The sequence below is a fragment of the Convolutriloba macropyga genome, chromosome 10 (assembly GCF_964194025.1).
Source record: "Convolutriloba macropyga chromosome 10, txConMacr16.3, whole genome shotgun sequence".
Taxonomy (NCBI): Eukaryota; Metazoa; Xenacoelomorpha; order Acoela; family Convolutidae; genus Convolutriloba; species Convolutriloba macropyga.
In genome coordinates this window covers 17,707,879-17,729,067 of record NC_134477.1, presented here as the reverse complement: position 1 = coordinate 17,729,067, position 21,189 = coordinate 17,707,879, and the positions used below count along the sequence as shown (strand labels likewise).

The 21,189-nt window shown below is 36.1% G+C and overlaps 1 protein-coding gene across 1 annotated transcript in view; it reads left to right on the top strand.

Annotated features, from left to right (window-relative positions):
* Positions 1 to 1,071: 1,071 nt before the first annotated feature.
* The window catches only part of LOC142347942 (histone-lysine N-methyltransferase E(z)-like), a 116,516-nt gene continuing 96,398 nt past the window's right edge, over positions 1,072 to 21,189 (top strand). Inside the window, exons 1-2 of the mRNA XM_075399107.1 lie at positions 1,072 to 1,364; positions 1,500 to 1,694. Of these exons, the coding sequence (XP_075255222.1) occupies positions 1,075 to 1,364; positions 1,500 to 1,694 (485 nt within the window). The 5' untranslated portion in view covers positions 1,072 to 1,074. The remainder of the gene's footprint in view (positions 1,365 to 1,499; positions 1,695 to 21,189) is intronic.

Below are 21,189 nucleotides of genomic sequence, written 5' to 3'. Positions count from 1 at the left end.
CCTTTCCAATATCGGTTCTATCACTGCTAATTTAGCCTAGTCAACATTGAAATTTGAATTTTTGTTGATTATGCTTGAAACCCGAGCTTTATTTTGTCAAAGGGCTAATTTAACTCTTTTACACATGGCTTTAATGTGGCGGCCTTAAATAATGCAATAAATTGGAAGTTGAACTATATCTTTGGCCTTGAAGCAAAGAGTAGCCTTAGTTTAACCCTCTTGTTATGCAACTGAGGCTAAGGATGAATTAAAATTGATGTCGTAGCATTTCTGAAGACGAATGTTGAAATTTCGATTTAAAATAATCTTGTACAACATTTCTGACCTCCCTTAGAAGTTTTTTTGTTTGAACCACATTTCTCTTTATCGCTAGTGGTTTTTTGCTCACATGCGGAATTTTGACATTGATTTTCAGTTTTTTAAATTTTTTTGATTTTTGGAAATGGTTTTCCCAATTCACTCATGGTCCGTTCGAGGTCTAGTTGCTGTTTAATCAATGAAAATTCTTTGAATTGTGCGTCAGGACTTGTCCTGCTATGTTTTTTAATTCGTCGTCTCCATCGATGATTCTTACGACCTGACTCCTTGGAATTGACCTTTTCAATTACGTCTACTGCTCTGCAGTTAAAATTTTTGACTTCATTTGCTCTGCTTTTAGGTCAATTGCGTGACTCAATTCACTCAAAAATTGACCTCTGAAATCACTTCATGAACTTTCAATTCTATGAACATTTACTTGATAAAGATCAATAGTGTGCATCCAAATAGTGCCAAACGTACATGCCCTAATTCTTGAGTATTAAAAGTATGGTTAATCTGCCTATCTTATTTCTTTAGTTGTTTCAATTCATGGAAGGCCAAAACTGTCTATCGCGGCTATTTTTCGCCAATCTGCTGGCTATGTTTAATGCTGTCTGTCTTTTTTACATGCTGAGGTTTGTGTATAATATCATTTTATCGATGGATTTGAGCTATACGAAATGATACACGAAGACGTAGTGCTGGGAGGGCCGCGGACCAACCAATATTCAACCAGTGTCGAGGAGGTGCATTTCTTAATTAAGCTTTTTTTTAATGAATCATGATATGATGTTCCAGATTGAAGTAATGAACGAAACTAATGATTGTAAAGAGGAAGTCAAGAAGCAAATAAAGCAAGGATCAACGCAGAATGGAAATAGAAAGCGCATCTCAAAAGATTCTGAAAAAGATCCAACATTCAATCAGAAGTCCAAAAAAGCAAAAAATACCGTAAAGCAGGAGTGCAGCACTGATGACATTCCAAACGCAGATCATGAAACAAAGAGAACAAGTAGCCGAGAATGCAGGGAGACAACTATGCTAAAAATGCAATATGGAGGAACGTAAGTATGTGTTTATAGGCAATGAGAAGTAATTCACGTGCGCGAACCTCTTATAATTTCAGAAAGACATTGAGCAAATTTAAATTTAGAAAATTGTCATATTTTTTACGGTTCCCCCGAACTTTTCATGTTCAGGTTATCTCTTGACTGCTCAGTCGAGGATCTTTCGATGCTGACAGATTCAGATGTCACAGGAGATCCAGTTTACAATCCGTCAGGTAGTAATGGAAAAGGGAGAGAACAGGGTGGTGCCAGCCACTTGTCATCGACTACTTCGGACAGTATGAAAGACTCACCGACTGCTAAACTGACGGAAGAATTCAACCGAAAGTAAGTTCAAGTTTGCATATTTGTCTAAGTATGGAGGGAAAGTGTTTGTTTGAATCTTTGTGACTGGTGGTGTTCATGATCAACCGAACAAATTTCGATGTAGTCGTGTGAATATTGAACGAATATTGAAGTCGTGCGTGGTTTTTAAAATACGAATTGGTGTTCAGTCATGTCATTATATTTCAAAGGAAAATTTTTAATAGCCAGGAAGCGATGGCAAGGCTATCATTGGTCTTATCTTGGGTTTTTACAATTCAATGGATGTGTTTTTATTAATTGCTCTTGAACGAAGTTCATAGCAATTATTGTAAACGTGTGTCTTTGTTTTAATGCAAAATTTGCGCTTGACAATTTTGACTTTTCGCGTGATCTAAAATTCTCTCAATCATAATTTCAAGCAGCTGAATTCAATTGGCGGCAATTTATTACTAAAAGTCAAATGAAAAGTGCGCCGAAACTGGTGCCATTTTTTACTTTAAATCTTAATAGTGGTATATGTTAACCTCTAATGTGGTTATTTGAAGCCCACTGTTGAACTTCTTAGTCCCATTTAGGCTCCCCCGACTGAGGAGGCTGCAATTGATTAAGAGCTCTAACTAGTCGTTCGAGAGCAATTATTCCGAAGTTTAGTCGGTTATGTTTTTAATTGCTCTCAAACGAAGTTTGTAGCAATTATATTAGTCCTGTCGGTTTTTTATGCGATTTTTCGCTTGACCGATTTTTCGTCTTACGCTTCTGACTTTTTGTCTTCAAAAACGGGATAAACAGGTAGCGCCCAGCGGGCTTTAAGTGCTCTAATAGAGCCTTTCTGCTCAAACTGTTGTGGAAACTTATATTTATGGTGTGAACGGCGGTTCTTAGAGGTTGAAAACACCCCCACTGTTGACCTCCCCCCACTTTTGTGCCCACCCCCACCACACTGTTGCCCCCACCCCACTTTTGCCCACGCCCTCCCTCCCCATAGGCCCCCCGGTGCACCCCCCACACCCAGCGTGGCTACTGACGAACAACCGATCGCTAAAAACACGCATTTCACATTTTTTCAAGCTTTTTGATTATTGTCATTTTTTAGGTTTCGCCGGCCTCAAGAGCCACACAACCTCTTCTAGAGTTTGATTATAGGTTACTGCACAGCTTTTAGATGTGATGCAACGTTTTTCAAGGGTTTAATATCAGCAATTTTTAAAAATTATTGCACTTTTTCCAAGTTTTTTTCGATCTTTTTGAATTTTTTATCATCTTTTCTGGCAGCAGGGTCCTGGGGAACTCCTCCAAAACTTGATGATAAGCTGTCGGATAGTTTTTTGAGTTAATGGTTTGGTTATTAATATTTTATTGACTCGAGTTTTAGCAATTTTTGATAGAATTTAGTTTTTTCAATTTTTCGGAAAGTTGTCTTGTTCCAAGTTAATGATCATGAGCCAGTGAAACTGTTTAAAGCTTGAAAAAGGGATACTGGATAGTCTCCTTAGACAGTGAAATGGTTTTGAAGATTTTAATATCTTGAATTTTGGCAAGATTTTGTTAAAATTTTCGATTGTTTTCAAAATTTTTGAATATTTTTGTCCTTTTCTGAGCTTAACAATCATTACTGGCCAACGAAGCTTTTTCTTTAAGTCTTTCAGATGGGTTACTTGACATATCTCCAGAGACAAAAATAGTTCTGGAAGCTTTTCTTTTAAATTTTGCAATATTTTGCAATTTTTTTAAATATCAGTTGTTTATTTGGTTTATTTAATAATAAGGCTAGAAAACCAAAAGTTGAAGAGTCGAATCAAGCTAAAGCTAGCCTCACTAAACCATGGCTAGCTAGTGACGAAGGCAACCGCTCGCCAGTTGTTTGGGAGGAATTCGCCCGAAGTTAGTTGGTTATGTTTATAGCTTCGAATCTGTATGCTCAGCGGAGCTATGTTGCGGTGCTGTTAGTTTTTAACAATCCAAAGAATTTGGATTGTATTGGTTCTGTCTCTTTACAATTCAAGTATTTGAATTGGTACTAGAGTACTCTTTTTTATGATCGGTTCACTCATTTTCTTTTTTTTTTGAAGTGATGATTTGTCACGCCGAAAGAGAAAGTGAAGCAAAAAAGCGCGTGATTTTGCGATGTGAAACGTTTTCACTCTAATTTTTAAGTAGAGTGAACAAATGGTGGTTGAGCAAAAATTTGCTTTTTCGTTAGTGGTTTTTTGTTCACCTGTGGCAATTTGACTTCATTTTATTACTGTTTTATCGATTTCTGTGTCAAAATTGTTTCTAAATTGTTTCCCCAGTTCAACCATAGTCCATTGTAAGTCTATTTTTTGTTTAGTCAATTAAACTTCTTTGAATTGCAGGTCAGGGCTTGCCCTGCTATGTTTTCTTACGATTCGAACAGAAGTATTGGTTGAGCGTCTTTTATCGTGATAATTTTTTGGGGTGTATTTTAAACAGGATCGTAAAAGTCGATCCCGTACGTGAAAATCAAGTGTTGAGGTCAAACGGCCGAGAAAGATGTCCGCAAAATTTTTGCTAAGCTTGCAAACTTTGAACAATCGCTGCTTTTTTAAAGCATTTTAAAGTTTTTACTTTACTTTTTTGCTTTAAATGGGTTTTCTCGCTCTTTTTAATAGGTAACTGTACTTCTTTTGAGAGCATTGTTAACCATCGCAGTAAGGTATTAGAGTTTTATATGCAATCATCAGCTATTTTTCTGATATCTACGATTTAGACGGATTTTTAGCGGTTTTTAAACTTTATTCATGTTTTTAGTGTCTCTGGAGATTTTTTTGGTTAAAATTAGTTTTTGTTACTTTACATGGCTTTTTGATTTCGTTAATATCAATTTCAGTTTGTTTTAATTCAAGAAAATAGGCTAAATGTAAACAGTTTTTGTTTATCTGTTTTTTCTGCAATTCAGAAATTTCTTCATGAGCAACTGTGCTCTTAGGGTTTTTGCGACTAAATGAGAACAGTTACAAGGTTTGATAGCACATTTTTTCTTAAAATTAAACCTTTAATTGTTTTTGTAGTTTTTATTTTTCTGTCAGTTTATTTGGGTGGCACCTGGGTGTTCAATGAATTGACTATATTTGTTTGTTGAGGCGTGTTAAGAACAGTAATTGAGACTGTGTTTTTGGAGAATACCCAAAAGTTATCAGGTTTTTTTTAGATTTTGTCTATTTTTTTCTTTTGATCGGTTTTTCTCCTGTTTCGAAGTGTATTGTTGGTTAATTTTTGTCATTTGTCAAACACTGTTAATGTATATCTGGTGTATACAATGCTTTCCGAGAAAACTTTCAAAAAATACTTTTGCAAGGAAATTTTCACGAAAATATGTTTATGGTTTTCATAATTTGATGATATAATGGTTAATTGTCTAATCAGTTTGGTTCGCTAGGATATAAATTAGGTTTTACTTCGAGTCAATTCGGGAGCCTTTCGACTGCGTTTCTGTTCATACGCGATTTCGAACTTTAAAACAAACGGGATAAACAGGTAAAGCTCAGTGGGCATTTAGTTTCGTTAGAGGCCCCAAGATGGCTTTCGTAGTCTTTCAAGTGCTTATAGTGTTGAACCCGCTCGGAAAGCCTGTTCAAGGTGAAAATGTCATTTTCGTAGTTTGTTGCGCCCAAAACTGCCTTTTCACGTGTTTAGGGTTCTTTCAAGTTCTTTTACCACCATAAGTCCTTTTCTTGTCTGTTGTTTTTTGCTATATGTTTTCTAATACCATCTTGAACGACCAATCTTGTTGTTTTGAGTTTTTCGATCTTTAGGGCTCTATGAAAAAGTTTTAGGGTTTGACGATTTGTTACTGAATAGTTTTTAAAGACATTGAAATGCTTTTGAAGATAATTAGATAAGGGATTTAAGCAATTTTGAAAAGAAATGCACTTTTCAAATGTTTTGAAATTTGGATGTAAAGAGGCAACGTTACGTAAAGAGCCTTGCATTACTCGATAGTTTCCAGTAAAAAAATGTTTTGAAGTTCTAAATTTCAAAAATTTTGTTTGCGATTTTTTTAAAGCTTCTCAGGCCAATTAAACATTAAGTAATGAAATATCTGAATGGTCACAAACCGTTTTCAACTCATGTGCTTGGTTTGATGAATATCTCTAAGGCAACAAAATTTGGTTTTCAGGATTTCAACTTCAAGAATTTTAGCAATGTCAGTTTTTAGTTTTTTCTAAATTTGTGATACACTGTTCGGCTGGCATTGTTCCGTTGGTCTGATATAGTAGTTTTTAGTTTTTACAATCAATTCTTTGGATTCTATTTCAAGAATGGTCCTGATGTTTGTTTTATTATCTGAAGTTCTTTTTTTATTGGTTCACACCGCCAATCTGAAAAATTCAATGACCTCCTCCTCACCAGCGGCATTTGTGCGCGTGACGTCGTTTCTCACTCAATCTACAAAAAGCTTCTAGGTCATTTGTGTGACTTCGCTGAGTAAAATTACTTTTACACTTCAAAACTTCAGTTAATTTGACCTAGTTTAATGTCAAAGGAACTCATGCGTAATAAAGGTCCCTAATAAAAAGACTTTGCTGAGTAAGTTTTACAAGCCTGAGCAATTTATCGCGGAATATTTTGTACATAGGTTTTCGACCTGCGTCGGCTCTTTCAACTTATATCTATCTGTATTTTACGACGCGCGAGTCTGTTTCGCAGCTATTCCGGCAGTTTGCCGGCTATTTTTTGAAAGATCTGTTCACAATTTTATTTTTGAAATGAATGTGACAAATTTGAGTTTTAATTTTAGGGACGCTAAAGGGCGCTAAGTGGAAAATAAATAGAGAGCTTAGAAACTTGTTCTGCTTTTAAATTGAGTGAGGAATTGTTTGCACAAATTTCGGTTTTTGAGAGCAATTTGCTGCAATTTTTTTAGGTTCTGAATCTTGCTTCTGTATTCACTGTGTTCTCCATTGATTTTTTGAGAATTCTCTTGAACGTAATGCTCACGTTCAATTGGTGCTCAATTGCATTTTTGAGTTACTCAGTTGTCTAATGGTTTTCTGACGTCGTACTTTTTCCAAAAAATAATATAGTGCATGTTTTGTGTTTCGCCTCTATTTGTTCTTTCTGTTTTCTCTCACATGGCTTTAATCGCAGGTCGCATTGGACTTCTAATGAGGCACAATTAAACGTATTGAAAGTTTGCAGTTGATTTCTGCAGAGATTTGTGGAAGTTTCACACCGGTTGTTTGTCCATTCTATTGAATTTTAACGAACTATCCATGATTACTTTCTAATTCAAGATGTATAGAAATTAAACGTGTTTAATGTTTGCTGTTGATTTCTAGAAATTTGCGACTTTTCTGTTTTTAAAGCATTCTTGAGTTTTTCAATTTTGCCGCTTTGTTTTTTCGTTTTATTCTTATCACATAGTCTCAATAATGACAGGTCCTATTGGTTTTCGAATAAGTCAAAGTTGAACCTATTTACAGTTCTCGGTTGTATTCAGTTCTCTTTATGACTTTCACACTTTTTCAAGTAAATATTAGTTTTTCCAAGTTTTGTTCCTAATTGTTCTGTTCCTGATCCTTGGCTTGTCACTTAAACTCAATTTGAATGGATTTTTTGGCCTTTTATCACTAAATAAATTGATTTTTTTTTTCAATTCAATTTGGTGTAAGTTTTTTATGCTTATACACCAAATGTTTTCAAATGTTTTTCTAATGTTTTTTATTCCATCGTTTTTTGAGACTATGTCCCTTAGTGTAATTAAAGAAAGATTTAATGTGCCTTTTAACATTTAATAGCGTGTTTTTCTGATTTCTGCATAGCTACGGGATCGAATGACCTGGACGTCAGAAACATGGGGGAAAATCGATAAAATTGATTGTTTTTATGTTATAGGTTCCTTTGCATATGTAGGGTCACATGCTTTGTGACTATCAATGAATCGTTTTTTTTTCTACAAAATATGGGTAGTCAGGTTATTAACTATTTCAATTCTTGGATTGTAATTTTTGGTTAGAACCAATTGATCACGTGCCAAAGAGTCTGAAGGTCGACTTTAATCTGAAGGTCGACTTTAATCTTCGAGTACGTGTTCGACTTTTCAACTGTGAGTACGTGTGCGTGACGTTTTTTGTACTCTCTTGATTTGAATTTTTGGGTCAATCTCGTAATAATTTTAATCATACATTGGCTTATCTCAGTCAGTAAAATGACTTTTCACTCGCATATTGAGAATTTAAACTAATCGAAAACAAACTAAATAATTACCCGGCTATTTTGCTTGAAAGATATTATTGTTTTAATTTCTATCGGAAAATAAGCGTAGAATTTGAATGAAATCTTATTGTATTTGGTCTCGGTGGTCTTTCATAACTAGGAGTCTCAACGGTCTCTATTGCGATTATTATCCGGCAGACTACAGGCTATGTTTGTAATGATGTGTTCAGATGTTTTGCTAATTTTTTTATAAAGAATTCGGTCTGCTTTGACACGGGGAGATGTCCTTATTTAAAACATTGAATTTGCAATGCGATTTGAACATAAACAATTTGTCATCCAACTGCAGGTGCTGTCTTCCCGATTTCTGAGAACGAAATCCCACATCAGTTTTTTTTAAAGTATGCTTCAATTTTACTATCAGACAAAACCCAAATCATCTCAGCATTGAAATGTTCACCCTGTATCCCGACCGATAAATTCGAGCAGTCCCAAACCGGTATTCCGACTGGCAGTGTGCTTCATAGCTGATGTCAGGAAGTTTAACTCCATGCTATTGAATTTTAACGAACTCAGTGAAGTAAGCGTCATGCTTTTAAAAGACAATACTGCTGATTAAAGTTGATATTTCAGAACTTGCCAGTTGAGAGGAAGCAGAAGGTTGCTCCTCAGTATGGGTTCTCGTAACCATTTTCCCATAACCCCATTAGGACTTTCTCGTTAAAGCTGTATAGAATTTGAAATTTGCTGAGTCAAATTTGAATCGTATTTTCTGTGATATCGAATCCCTAAAAAATGAGCAAAACTAGTAGTTTGAAGCTCATTTTTTAGAAGCCAAAAATAGAGTAACTGTAGCTCTTTAAAAATGTTTTTACAGTTTGCCCTCTGTTTTTACGGCTTTTACTTTTTTTTAATGAATACTTAAATGATCTATATTCCAATAGTGTATAGTTTTAATAGTGTATATTTGCACTCTGTTCATGGTGCACAGAAAACCAGATGGAACTAAACTTAACAAAATGCCATAACCTTGTATCTAAAGCCGGAGACGCCGACTCAGTAAAAATGAAAATCGGAACGCATACGCTTGAGGAACCAATAGTAGAGAATGACTTGGAAATCATGGTCTCGAGGTCACTAACATGGACAGAACAAGCCACCTTAAGAGCGCAGAAAGCAGTCAGTGCTTTCTTCTTACTCAAAAAGAACATTGTCCAAACTGCATCCTTGTCTTGAAATTGAACGATTACTATAGCTACATTGTGCCAATCATCTCATACAGCTCAAATATTTGGAAGGCTAACAAGTCAAAATGGATTCTCAAGAACTCCGAACTGTCGTAGAAAGAGAGACCGAAAAATGAAACTCCTCCACCTGTCGATATACCACGAGCTCCATGATATCCTCCTACTGTCAAACAACAAATCAACTAGAAGTGTCTTATCCACAGCTTTTGAGTGTATTGTAGAAACGAGAAATAGAACGAGACGTTTTTAACATTCCAGCCGTCAATTCAAATTGGAATAGAATATCTGGTTCAGAGTTCCTACGCTTATAAATAGGAAAACCGCAAGAACAGACGCAAAATAAACTTTCAGTTGCAAACTAACTCTCTGGCGTATTCTTGGTATACCAAAATTCTGTTTTATTATTTTTATTGTTATTATTATTATTGTTTTATTAATTGCTCTCAAACGAAGTTTGTAGCAATTATATTAGTCCTGTCGGTCTTTTTTTTAATGCGATTTTTCGCTTGACCAATTTTTCGTCTGACGCTTTTGACTTTTCGTCCTCAAAAACGGGATAAACAGGTAGCGCCCAGCGGGCATTATGTGCTCTTAGAGCCTTTCAGGTCTGTTTCAGCTCAAACTGTCTTGGAGACTTATACTTATGGTGTGAGGGGCGGTTCTTAGAGGTTGACCCCCCCTTTGTTGACCCCCCACCCCCACTATTGGCTCCACCCCCCCCCCCCCACCGCGCTTTTGCCCCCCCCCCCCCCCAGTGCTGCCCCCATCAGCCCCCGGTGCACCCCCCCCCCCCGTCCGTGGCTAGCTACTGACCAAGCCAACCGCTCGCCGGTCGTTTGAGAGCAATTCGCCCGACGTTAGTCGGTTATGTTTATTATTATTATTCCTTCATTGCAATTAGATAAGCAGCCAATAGTTTTTAATAGCGTCGTTGGCGGTAGCTGAGTCAATCTATTATTAGATTTCTCTAGGTTTTCTGCTCCAAACAAGTTTGTAGCTATTATATTAGTTCTGTGATCATTTCTAATGCAGTTTTTTGCTTGACTGAACAATTTTGTCTGTCCCTTTTGAACTTTTGTCACCAAAAACGCCCGGAGGCCCTTAAGTTGTCTTAGAGCCTTTCTGCTTGACTCTCGATTCACCGAAACTGATTTGGAGTCATGGGAGGGGCCATATGATGTGAAGCTCCCCACATTTCACGCGCTCAACCGTTCCTCTGCCCCTGTGTGCTCACCACTGTAATCGAGCCGAAGCTAGGCTCCCTATACATAGCTAGCTACTGACAAAGCTAGCGGCTTGTCAGTCTTTTGAGAGCATTTTGCACGACGGTGGTCAGTTTTGTTTTTATTTTTTGTTGATCATGGCGTCGCGCTCACTTCAAATCAGCTTTTTCCATCCATGGACGCATTTTTTTTTTACTTTGCATAGGTCACATCACGTCAATTTCAATCTTATTGCATTGAGATTTTTATTTGTTGTCGTGAATAGTTGTTAGGCCACACTAACAAAAACAATTTCAAAAGATTTTGATGTTGAAATGCACTTTTGATAATTTTTGTCTTTCGTCGCTTTGCTGTCTTAAAATTTGAACATACTATGTACAAAGAAAAGTGAGGACAAATGTCATGACTGAATATCTTATTTATCTGGTGATTGTCGGACAATCACCAGATTAAATAAGATTTGTCCGACGATCACCAGTTATCTCTTTAACTGGTGATTGTCGGACAAAAAATTATTCTCAGCTTAATCTTTTCTATTTGTTTATAGCTGTCGTCAGCCTCTCAAAGGCTGTTATTGAGGCACGCTTTATCTTTTGATCACCTTTTTTGTTTTACATAAGTCACGAGTTCCAGGTTTGACTAATGACTTACCTCACTCACTGTTCCAGTTGAATGAATTTTAAATTTTTTCACTCATTGAGCTAAGCAATGTAGTGAATGCCTTTAAGTCAAAAGCAAAATAAAAAACGAGATAAATCGGGCAACCCGATCATTAGGTCGTAGTGCATTAAGTTATCAAGGTTCATTAGAGCGGTTGCCAGCTGGCTTTAGTATTAAGCTCAACAGACTTCAATTATAAAGCTGATTTAAGTTTAGTTTTGTAATTTAATTGAATTTGCGGAACAATTTTTGACAATTAGAATTTTTTTGACAATTTATATCTTTTCTTTTCTGTTTCAATCCCAATATGCGTCGAGCGAGTATTTTCCGGCTATGTTTAAGTTAAGGTTTTTTTCCCTTCGACCCGCTGCATGCGTTTAGGCTCAATTAAGAGGAAACAGGTCCTTAACACATTCGAAAAACTGGCAGAAAGATGCGAAAAGTTGAAGATTCCAAGACTTGCAGAAAAGCGTTTTTAACCAACCTTTCCTGAACAGGAAATGGCAAATTTGATTAAATGCGAAATTTCTGTCACATCATGCTGGCCAAGTTAGTATGCAGTATAAAAGAAGACTGTGAAAAGAGCAGAGAATAATTTTAAAGCGCTGAAGTTCTGAGCTGAAACTTTAAAATTGTATTTTATTTGTTCGAGAAAGACATTCATTCATGTAGTAATAGTTGCATGTGGTAATAATCCTCAGCTGCAAAGTTAGATACATTCTAGTAGAAATATGCAACATGTTTGATAAAATTGTTTCTGGATGTGATTTGGAAAAAGCAAACCTTTCAAATGAATTTAAGTGAGAAAAACAGAAAAGCGAAAAGTTATCTTAAAATCCAAGACTTGCTGTTCCGAGAAACAGAAAATTTAAATGTCTACTCAAAGATCGATAAAATTCTTCAATAGCACGCACAAACTTGTCTCTTAAAATAATTTTTCAAATTATTTTGTTTTTGCTACAAATACTTTTGCGTTTAATTGATCTCGAATGAACAGCAATTATTGTTAACGCGTGTGTCTTTTGAAGACCCGAAGAGGGCTATTGATAGTTACGAGTTTTTACGATCGAAGAGGAGTATTGATATTCTAAAGCTTTTTTTCAGCTGGAGCATGTTTGTTCATGACTTGAATTCTGATTTTTGGTTCGAACTTTTGCCTCTGTTTTTGATTGTTGACTTCTGTTTTCGAACATTGGACTTTAACTGTAGCTTAGTTTGTAATGTATAGTTATTAGGAACTGCGAGTGATATGGTGAAGAGGCCATTTTTAGATTTTTTGATCCTATAAAAGTTTTCCATACTTATCTGAACAACAGAACCCTCACCTACCTGCCCCCTCACATACCTATATGCACCCCCACCTACCTACCTGCAACCTTCCCCCCATATTTATCTCCCCTTCCCCACCAACCTACCCCTCCAATATGTACCCCTCAGCACCTACCCACACTACTGAAATAGAAATTGTCTGCATTTTCTAAAATACAATTTTGATGTAGTAGGCTGCTTTTTTGTTTTTTTTTCTCGTGTCTATTTTGATGCTCTGATTTCGGCAAGTTAAGGTTGGAGATTATATATTTTAAGCTTTTATCTAGAATAATCTTTTGAGTGATTTCAATTGCTCACTCCGAAATAGAGTTGTTCAAATAAAATTGATTGTTAGAGACTCGCTGACGTCCCTGATAGCCTATTGGTTATTACCTCCGTCGATTTAACGGAATAGGACTCAGGAGGTCGGGATTGGAATCCTACCGTCGGCTGATGTTAGTGCACCCATAAAAATAAATTTATCGAAGCTACAGCTCCTGATTTAAATTGTGCCGCCTGTCATTCGAGAGCATTTTTTCCGGCGATCGTCGGTTTATGTATAACTTTATTATAATGCAGATTCTTGTTATTTTTCTCTGAGAAAAAAAATTCTATCATACTTAAAAAACCTGCCAGAAAATATTGTAATAACTGATCCGTTAAATAAATTTTTCTGCGATCGAACTCAAACGGTCTCACTCCTGGAAAAGTAAAACCTGGGTCTTAGTTTTCGCACTAAATTTTTAAAAATCAGCGTTAGTTTCTTAATTAGTTGGTTAAGTTTTCCAAGAGCTATGAGTGATTAGTTGCTCTCAAACGAAGTTTGTAGCAATTATATTAGTCCTGTATCTCTTTTTATACCATTTTTCGCTTGACCGATTTTTCATCTGACGCTTTTGACTTTTTTTCCTCAAAAACGTAATAGACTGCTAACGCTCAGCGGGCAGTAAATGCTCTTTGAGCATTGCAGCTCTGTTTCAGCTCAAACTGATTTGGAGACTTATACTTATGGTGTGAAGGGTGGTTCTCAGAGGTTGAAGACACCCCCACTGTTGACACCCCCCACTGCGCTGTTGCCCCCTCACTCTCATCAGCCCCCGGTGCACCCCCTCCCCACGTGGCTACGTTCGAACAACCGATCGCTAAAAACACGCAATTTTATACATTTTTAATTTTTTTCAAGCTTTTTGAAAATTTTTGTCAATTTGAATTTTTTAAGCTCTAGGTGTCAAGAAGCCTCCTCTAGGGTTTGATAATGGGTTAATGCACAGTTCCTAGTGGTGGTGGAATGGTTTCAACATTTTAACATCATCAATTTAAGCATTTTTTGGACAAAACGTGCAATTTTTTAGATTTTCTTTTACCTTTATTTTCCAATATTCTCGCCTTTCTAAACAGAAGCCCGAATACTTCCTTTGGGTTTTGATAATTAGTCACTGAAAAATTTTTAGTTGCCATGGAATAGTTTTCAACTTTTTAATCTCACAAAATTTGGCCATTTTTTGATAAAACTTGCATTTTTTCAAGTTTTTGAAAATTTTTATCGTTTTTGATGTTTCTCCAGCCTCAAAACCCGAGGAACCTCCACTAGGGTTTGACAATAGGTTACTATAGTTTCTAAATATAATTTGTTGACCCCATTGTTGACCTCCTCCACTTTTGCCCCAACCCCCCAACACGCTGTTGCCCCCACCCCACTGTTGCCCACCCCTTCCCTCCCATCAGCCGCCCTGTGCACCCCCCCCCCCACCGTGGCCGCTGACGAACAACCGATCACTAAAAACAAGCAATCTTATACTAATTTTCACAATTTTTTTCAAGCTTTTTGAAAATTTTTGTCAGTTTTTAGGTTTCTTCAGCCTCTAGCCGAGGAACGTCCTCTAGGGTTTGACAATAGGTTACTGTATAGTATCTAAATGTAATGCAATGTTTTCCAAGATCTCAGCACCACGATTTTAGCATTTTTAAAAAATTGCAATTTTTTGACATTGTCAGTTTTCAGGTTTTTCAGCCTAATAGAAAATCTCCGTTAGGGTTTGATTCTTAGTGACCGGAAAATGTTCTTCGGCCATGGATTAGTTTTCAACTTTTATCACAAATTTTAGCAGTTTTTTATGCAACTTGCAGTTTTTTCAAGTTTTTTGAAATTTCGTCATTTTTTGGGTTTCGCCGGCCTCAAGAGCCACATAACCTCTTCTAGGCTTTGATTATAGGTTACTGCATAGCTTTTAGTTGTAATGGAATGGTTTTAAAGATTTTAATATCAGCAATTTTTGCAAGCTTTAAATCTTTTTAATTTTTTTTTCGGCACCAGGCTCCTGGGACCTCCTCCAAGGTTTAATGATAAGCTGTCGCATAGTTGATAGAGTTAATGGAATGGTTATCAATATTTTATGACTCCAGCGGTAGCAACTTTTTGATAATAAAATTTAATTTGTTTTTCAAATTTTCGGAAAATTATTATCATGTTCCAAGTTTGTAGATCTCTTGGAGCCAGTGAAACTGTAAAGCTGAAAATAGGGATACTGGATGATATCTTGAGACAATGAAATGGTAATGAAAATTTTAATATCTTGAATTTTAGCAAGATTTTGTTAAAATTTGAGACTGTTTTCAAATTATTTGAATATTTTTGTCCTTTTTTGAGATTAACAATCATTACTGGCCAACGAAGCTTTTCAAGCCTTGCAGATGGGTTACTTGACATAGCTCCAGAGACAAAAATTGGTTTTTGGAAATTTCCACTGCAAAATCTGGAAGCTTTTTTCAATTTTTAAAGTTCAGCTTTTTGTTTGATTTAATTACTAACAAGGCTAGAAATTTAAAAGTTGCAGAGACGAATCACGCTGAAGCTACCCTCACTAAACCGTGGTTAGGTACTGAGAAGCCAACCGCTCGCCGGTCGATTGAGGGCAATTCGCCCAACGTTAGTCGGTTATGTTACTACTTCTGTCTCCACAAAACCTATCGGCCGGAAATTGACTTAATTGTTTAATTTCTGAACCATCATGGAGGCTTGTCACGACCCTATTTTGTGCCGCATAGTTACGTTATGATTTACCCGTAAATATCCATATAAAGTGCTATAATTTAGTTCATAATCAAATAGATCTCAAGGCCATATCTAGCCAGTATTTCCCTCTAGGCCTGTAACCTCTAATTTGTTTGTTTATTAAAAACAACCGCAAATTCACAGATTACTGTTAAACATATTACGTACTCAAGAGCCTCAAAATTTACCTTTTTAAGTTCCGTAATGATGAATATGTATAATTGGTAAATAAAGTCATGAAAAGTTATGTACTTAGTGTAGTAATTATGCTGATAAAGTAGGTGCTAATGCGGAAATTTCATATAAACTTAAAAAACATCAAGAGACGTACAAACACCCGGAAATTGTCAAACTTGCAGATCAGTAAGTATCTGCGAAGGACCAATTTAACTTGAGGTACAACTCTGCCGAACATACGATCATCAGAACACCGGAGAACCAGCCTGATAATCTGTCGATAGTCAAACTTGATATTAATATTGAAACTTCTTGCTCTGCCTTTGAAAAACTTGGTAATATTAACTTGATAGTATTAATAAAGATTGGAGTGGTAAAACTTTATTAAAAACGCAGTTATAAGTTATAACAGACTGTGAAGGAACTTGAGTAGAGCAGTGAAAAGCTATTAAAATACAAGGCAACTAGTGGATATATCCCGCATTCGAACCACTCAATAAACGGCTATTACTAGCTAATTATAGTTAATTTATATCCGCTAAAATTGCACTATGAAACAACCATAATAAGTCCTTGTAAAATATGGCGATAATTCTTGTTAATTACTCCGAATATTCATCACCAAAACACCGAGAAAATAACTCTAATAGTAATAGTTTGTGCGCAACAAGGGATTCTATCTATTGACCCTGTTTTAAGGCGAATCTGGTATTGTATTCAGGACATAAATTTGGTATGACTGCTTCAGAACAACTTGAAGTTTTTCAATGAATTAAGTTTTATCTTGTCAATCAAATTTTTATGTTTCCATTATTCAGCTCCTTTTAAATCGGTTAATAATTTCAAGGATCAGTTTTCACTCTTTCGATAATTTTCCTCTATCCAACTCAATTCTGTGCTCATTGCTTTATGTATAATTTAAAATTGTCAATATTTTATAGTTTTTAAAAAGCACTGACCATTTATTGTCTGTTTTCTTCATTGTAATGCACAAGTTGTTAAAGGCAGTGGTGCTCAATTGTTGACCGGCGCGTTTATATTTCACTCAGATAGTGAAGGGTCTAAAAAATAACCTAAATTGTCAATAACCTAAATCGTTTTTAAAATGATCTTGTTTGCTATGTGCATTTGAATTTTGATAAAGCACCCAGAGTAAAAAAATCGCGGTCAAGATCATGCTCATAACGAATCGTGTTATAGGATTTAGTACCTTTACCGCTTAAATCGAACTAGAGCAAAATGTATACAAATACAGTGTGTATCTCATAACAATGAGTTCGAACAATCAAGAGAATGATATTGTGAGAATGATATTCTGCGTACTATGTTATGTCTGCGCATAGTGTTCCTACTCTATCATTTCAAATAGTTGTTATTTTGAGCGAGAATCTGAATAAACCCACTTGATTATCGGTTTCTGTATTTCGCCAGCCATTCTTCAGTAACAAGGGTTACATTGTGCATTTGGTTCCCTCTATTAGTTGTAATGATATCCTGGAATATCACCCATGTTGGTGGAGATTTGAACAAACTGGATTTGGGCGATATGTAAGCCTCGTCGTTATCCGTAGTTTCGCGTCGGTAGAGGTTACCTTGTCGAATTCTGGTTAGAAGTCTTGCTCTATTCATAAAATACCCACTCAAAATTGCCTTCTGGATCTTGATTTTGTCACCTTGGCAAGACTTTATATCCATATGCTTTGTGCGCACTACAAATTCCAAGTTTTGTTTCACTTGCAGTGCTTCTTCAAGAGCTTGATGGTTGACGAAGTTCTTGTGACTCCATGTGCTATCGCAGTCATTTGCAATCCATTGTTTGTAGACTTCTAGAAGAGTCAACATATCTCCCTCGGGTTGGTCGAATGCCTTCTTAGCTACATCCGCTTCTCGTTGCTTTTTGCGAGGCCTGTAGAACAAATTCTGACTGAAGTTGTTGATCATGGAGAGAACGATGATAATTTCTCGAGAGCATTCAAGTTCCATGGAAGTTAGCAAGATCTTCGCTAGTTGCGGTTCCAAAGGAATTTCCATCATTTTCAAACCGATTGGGGTAATTTTTCTGGAAGTGTCAAGGGCGTCCAGCTGCTGCAGGACGTCCTCGGCTTCCTTGATTGAATGAGGGTTTGGCTTGTCCATGAAATCAAATGCTCCAATGTTGTTAATTCCAATTGACTTCAGGATTAAGACGACTTGGCTCAACTGGACTCGCAAAATCTCGGGAATGTTAATAGCTAATAGTCTATCGAATGTCTTTTGAGTGTACATGCGGTAGCATTCTCCTTCTTGGGTTCGACCTGCTCGTCCCTTCCTCTGATTAGCTTGGGCTTGTGAGACCCTAACTGCAACTAAACTGTCCACCTTAAACGTATTTACTTTTAAGACCTGTAAACGTATTCTTTTGGTTGGACAATAATAAGTTAACTTTGAACTTCGATAATGAACTTCGATAAAACTTTTTTATTCAGTTTTCAAAAAGGGTGGAAACAAAAGCAATCAAATATCAATTCAGAGAAATCACATTGAAAACAAAAAATCGGTGAGGTGTCTTGGAATCTTGATTGACGAGAAACTAAATTATAAAGATCACTTTCAGTATTTGATTCATAAAATGAATATTGTGCTACATTCTATAAGCTGAGAATTGTCTTACATAAAAATCAATTACTTTTTCCTTACAAAACTTATGTGCAAACGATCTTACAGTATGGAGTTTTAATCTATGGTACAGCTGCAAAAAATGACATCAAGAAAATAACAAAATCAAACATCTAGTGAGAATTATATATGGGAAACGTAAATTTGAGTCAATTGAGGACTTTAGAATTGCAGCAAAAATCTATAACATAGAAGAGTTACATTTATATGAGCTATTGGAATTGAGTTAAATGAGTGCAGTACAAAAAAATGCTTTTTGAGAATGAAAAGTTAAAACACAGAGAATATGCGCAAAACACCTAAAATTTTTATATAAAGGACCAATTAACAGTAACATCATTTCTACAATTTCTACAAGAGCAAGAAAACTGTTGGTAGAAATTCTAAAATTCCAACCTCCTTTCACTGAAGAAAATGCAAAACTGTCTATAATAGGTTGTAAAGATTTTGCTCATTGGTTCCGTGATAACTTTATATTAGGCAGTGCTGATTTGCTAGATTTCTACTGAGCTTTTTTTCCTCTTCATGTTTTTCCGAACCATATCATTGAAATGTATCAAGACGCTAAATTTTCTGCTTCATGAGGCACCACATGACGAGGCAACTCTGCCTTTTGGTGTTCTCGTGGTTCAGTATGTGCGTATACAAAAAGTGTAAAAATATACATTTTTTGTTTGTCTGTTCCACTGTTGACATCCCCCACTGCGCTGTTGCCCCCTCACTCTCATCAGCCCCCGGTGCACCCCCTCCCCACGTGGCTACGTTCGAACAACCGATCGCTAAAAACACGCAATTTTATACATTTTTAATTTTTTTCAAGCTTTTTGAAAATTTTTGTCAATTTGAATTTTTTAAGCTCTAGGTGTCAAGAAGCCTCCTCTAGGGTTTGATAATGGGTTAATGCACAGTTCCTAGTGGTGGTGGAATGGTTTCAACATTTTAACATCATCAATTTAAGCATTTTTTGGACAAAACGTGCAATTTTTTAGATTTTCTTTTACCTTTATTTTCCAATATTCTCGTCTTTCTAAACAGAAGCCCGAATACTTCCTTTGGGTTTTGATAATTAGTCACTGAAAAATTTTTAGTTGCCATGGAATAGTTTTCAACTTTTTAATCTCACAAAATTTGGCCATTTTTTGATAAAACTTGCATTTTTTCAAGTTTTTGAAAATTTTTATCGTTTTTGATGTTTCTCCAGCCTCAAAACCCGAGGAACCTCCACTAGGGTTTGACAATAGGTTACTATAGTTTCTAAATATAATTTGTTGACCCCATTGTTGACCTCCTCCACTTTTGCCCCAACCCCCCAACACGCTGTTGCCCCCACCCCACTGTTGCCCACCCCTTCCCTCCCATCAGCCGCCCTGTGCACCCCCCCCCCACCGTGGCCGCTGACGAACAACCGATCACTAAAAACAAGCAATCTTATACTAATTTTCACAATTTTTTTCAAGCTTTTTGAAAATTTTTGTCAGTTTTTAGGTTTCTTCAGCCTCTAGCCGAGGAACGTCCTCTAGGGTTTGACAATAGGTTACTGTATAGTATCTAAATGTAATGCAATGTTTTCCAAGATCTCAGCACCACGATTTTAGCATTTTTAAAAAATTGCAATTTTTTGACATTGTCAGTTTTCAGGTTTTTCAGCCTAATAGAAAATCTCCGTTAGGGTTTGATTCTTAGTGACCGGAAAATGTTCTTCGGCCATGGATTAGTTTTCAACTTTTATCACAAATTTTAGCAGTTTTTTATGCAACTTGCAGTTTTTTCAAGTTTTTTGAAATTTCGTCATTTTTTGGGTTTCGCCGGCCTCAAGAGCCACATAACCTCTTCTAGGCTTTGATTATAGGTTACTGCATAGCTTTTAGTTGTAATGGAATGGTTTTAAAGATTTTAATATCAGCAATTTTTGCAAGCTTTAAATCTTTTTAATTTTTTTTTCGGCACCAGGCTCCTGGGACCTCCTCCAAGGTTTAATGATAAGCTGTCGCATAGTTGATAGAGTTAATGGAATGGTTATCAATATTTTATGACTCCAGCGGTAGCAACTTTTTGATAATAAAATTTAATTTGTTTTTCAAATTTTCGGAAAATTATTATCATGTTCCAAGTTTGTAGATCTCTTGGAGCCAGTGAAACTGTAAAGCTGAAAATAGGGATACTGGATGATATCTTGAGACAATGAAATGGTAATGAAGATTTTAATATCTTGAATTTTAGCAAGATTTTGTTAAAATTTGAGACTGTTTTCAAATTATTTGAATATTTTTGTCCTTTTTTGAGATTAACAATCATTACTGGCCAACGAAGCTTTTCAAGCCTTGCAGATGGGTTACTTGACATAGCTCCAGAGACAAAAATTGGTTTTTGGAAATTTCCACTGCAAAATCTGGAAGCTTTTTTCAATTTTTAAAGTTCAGCTTTTTGTTTGATTTAATTACTAACAAGGCTAGAAATTTAAAAGTTGCAGAGACGAATCACGCTGAAGCTACCCTCACTAAACCGTGGTTAGGTACTGAGAAGCCAACCGCTCGCCGGTCGATTGAGGGCAATTCGCCCAACGTTAGTCGGTTATGTTACTACTTCTGTCTCCACAAAACCTATCGGCCGGAAATTGACTTAATTGTTTAATTTCTGAACCATCATGGAGGCTTGTCACGACCCTATTTTGTGCCGCATAGTTACGTTATGATTTACCCGTAAATATCCATATAAAGTGCTATAATTTAGTTCATAATCAAATAGATCTCAAGGCCATATCTAGCCAGTATTTCCCTCTAGGCCTGTAACCTCTAATTTGTTTGTTTATTAAAAACAACCGCAAATTCACAGATTACTGTTAAACATATTACGTACTCAAGAGCCTCAAAATTTACCTTTTTAAGTTCCGTAATGATGAATATGTATAATTGGTAAATAAAGTCATGAAAAGTTATGTACTTAGTGTAGTAATTATGCTGATAAAGTAGGTGCTAATGCGGAAATTTCATATAAACTTAAAAAACATCAAGAGACGT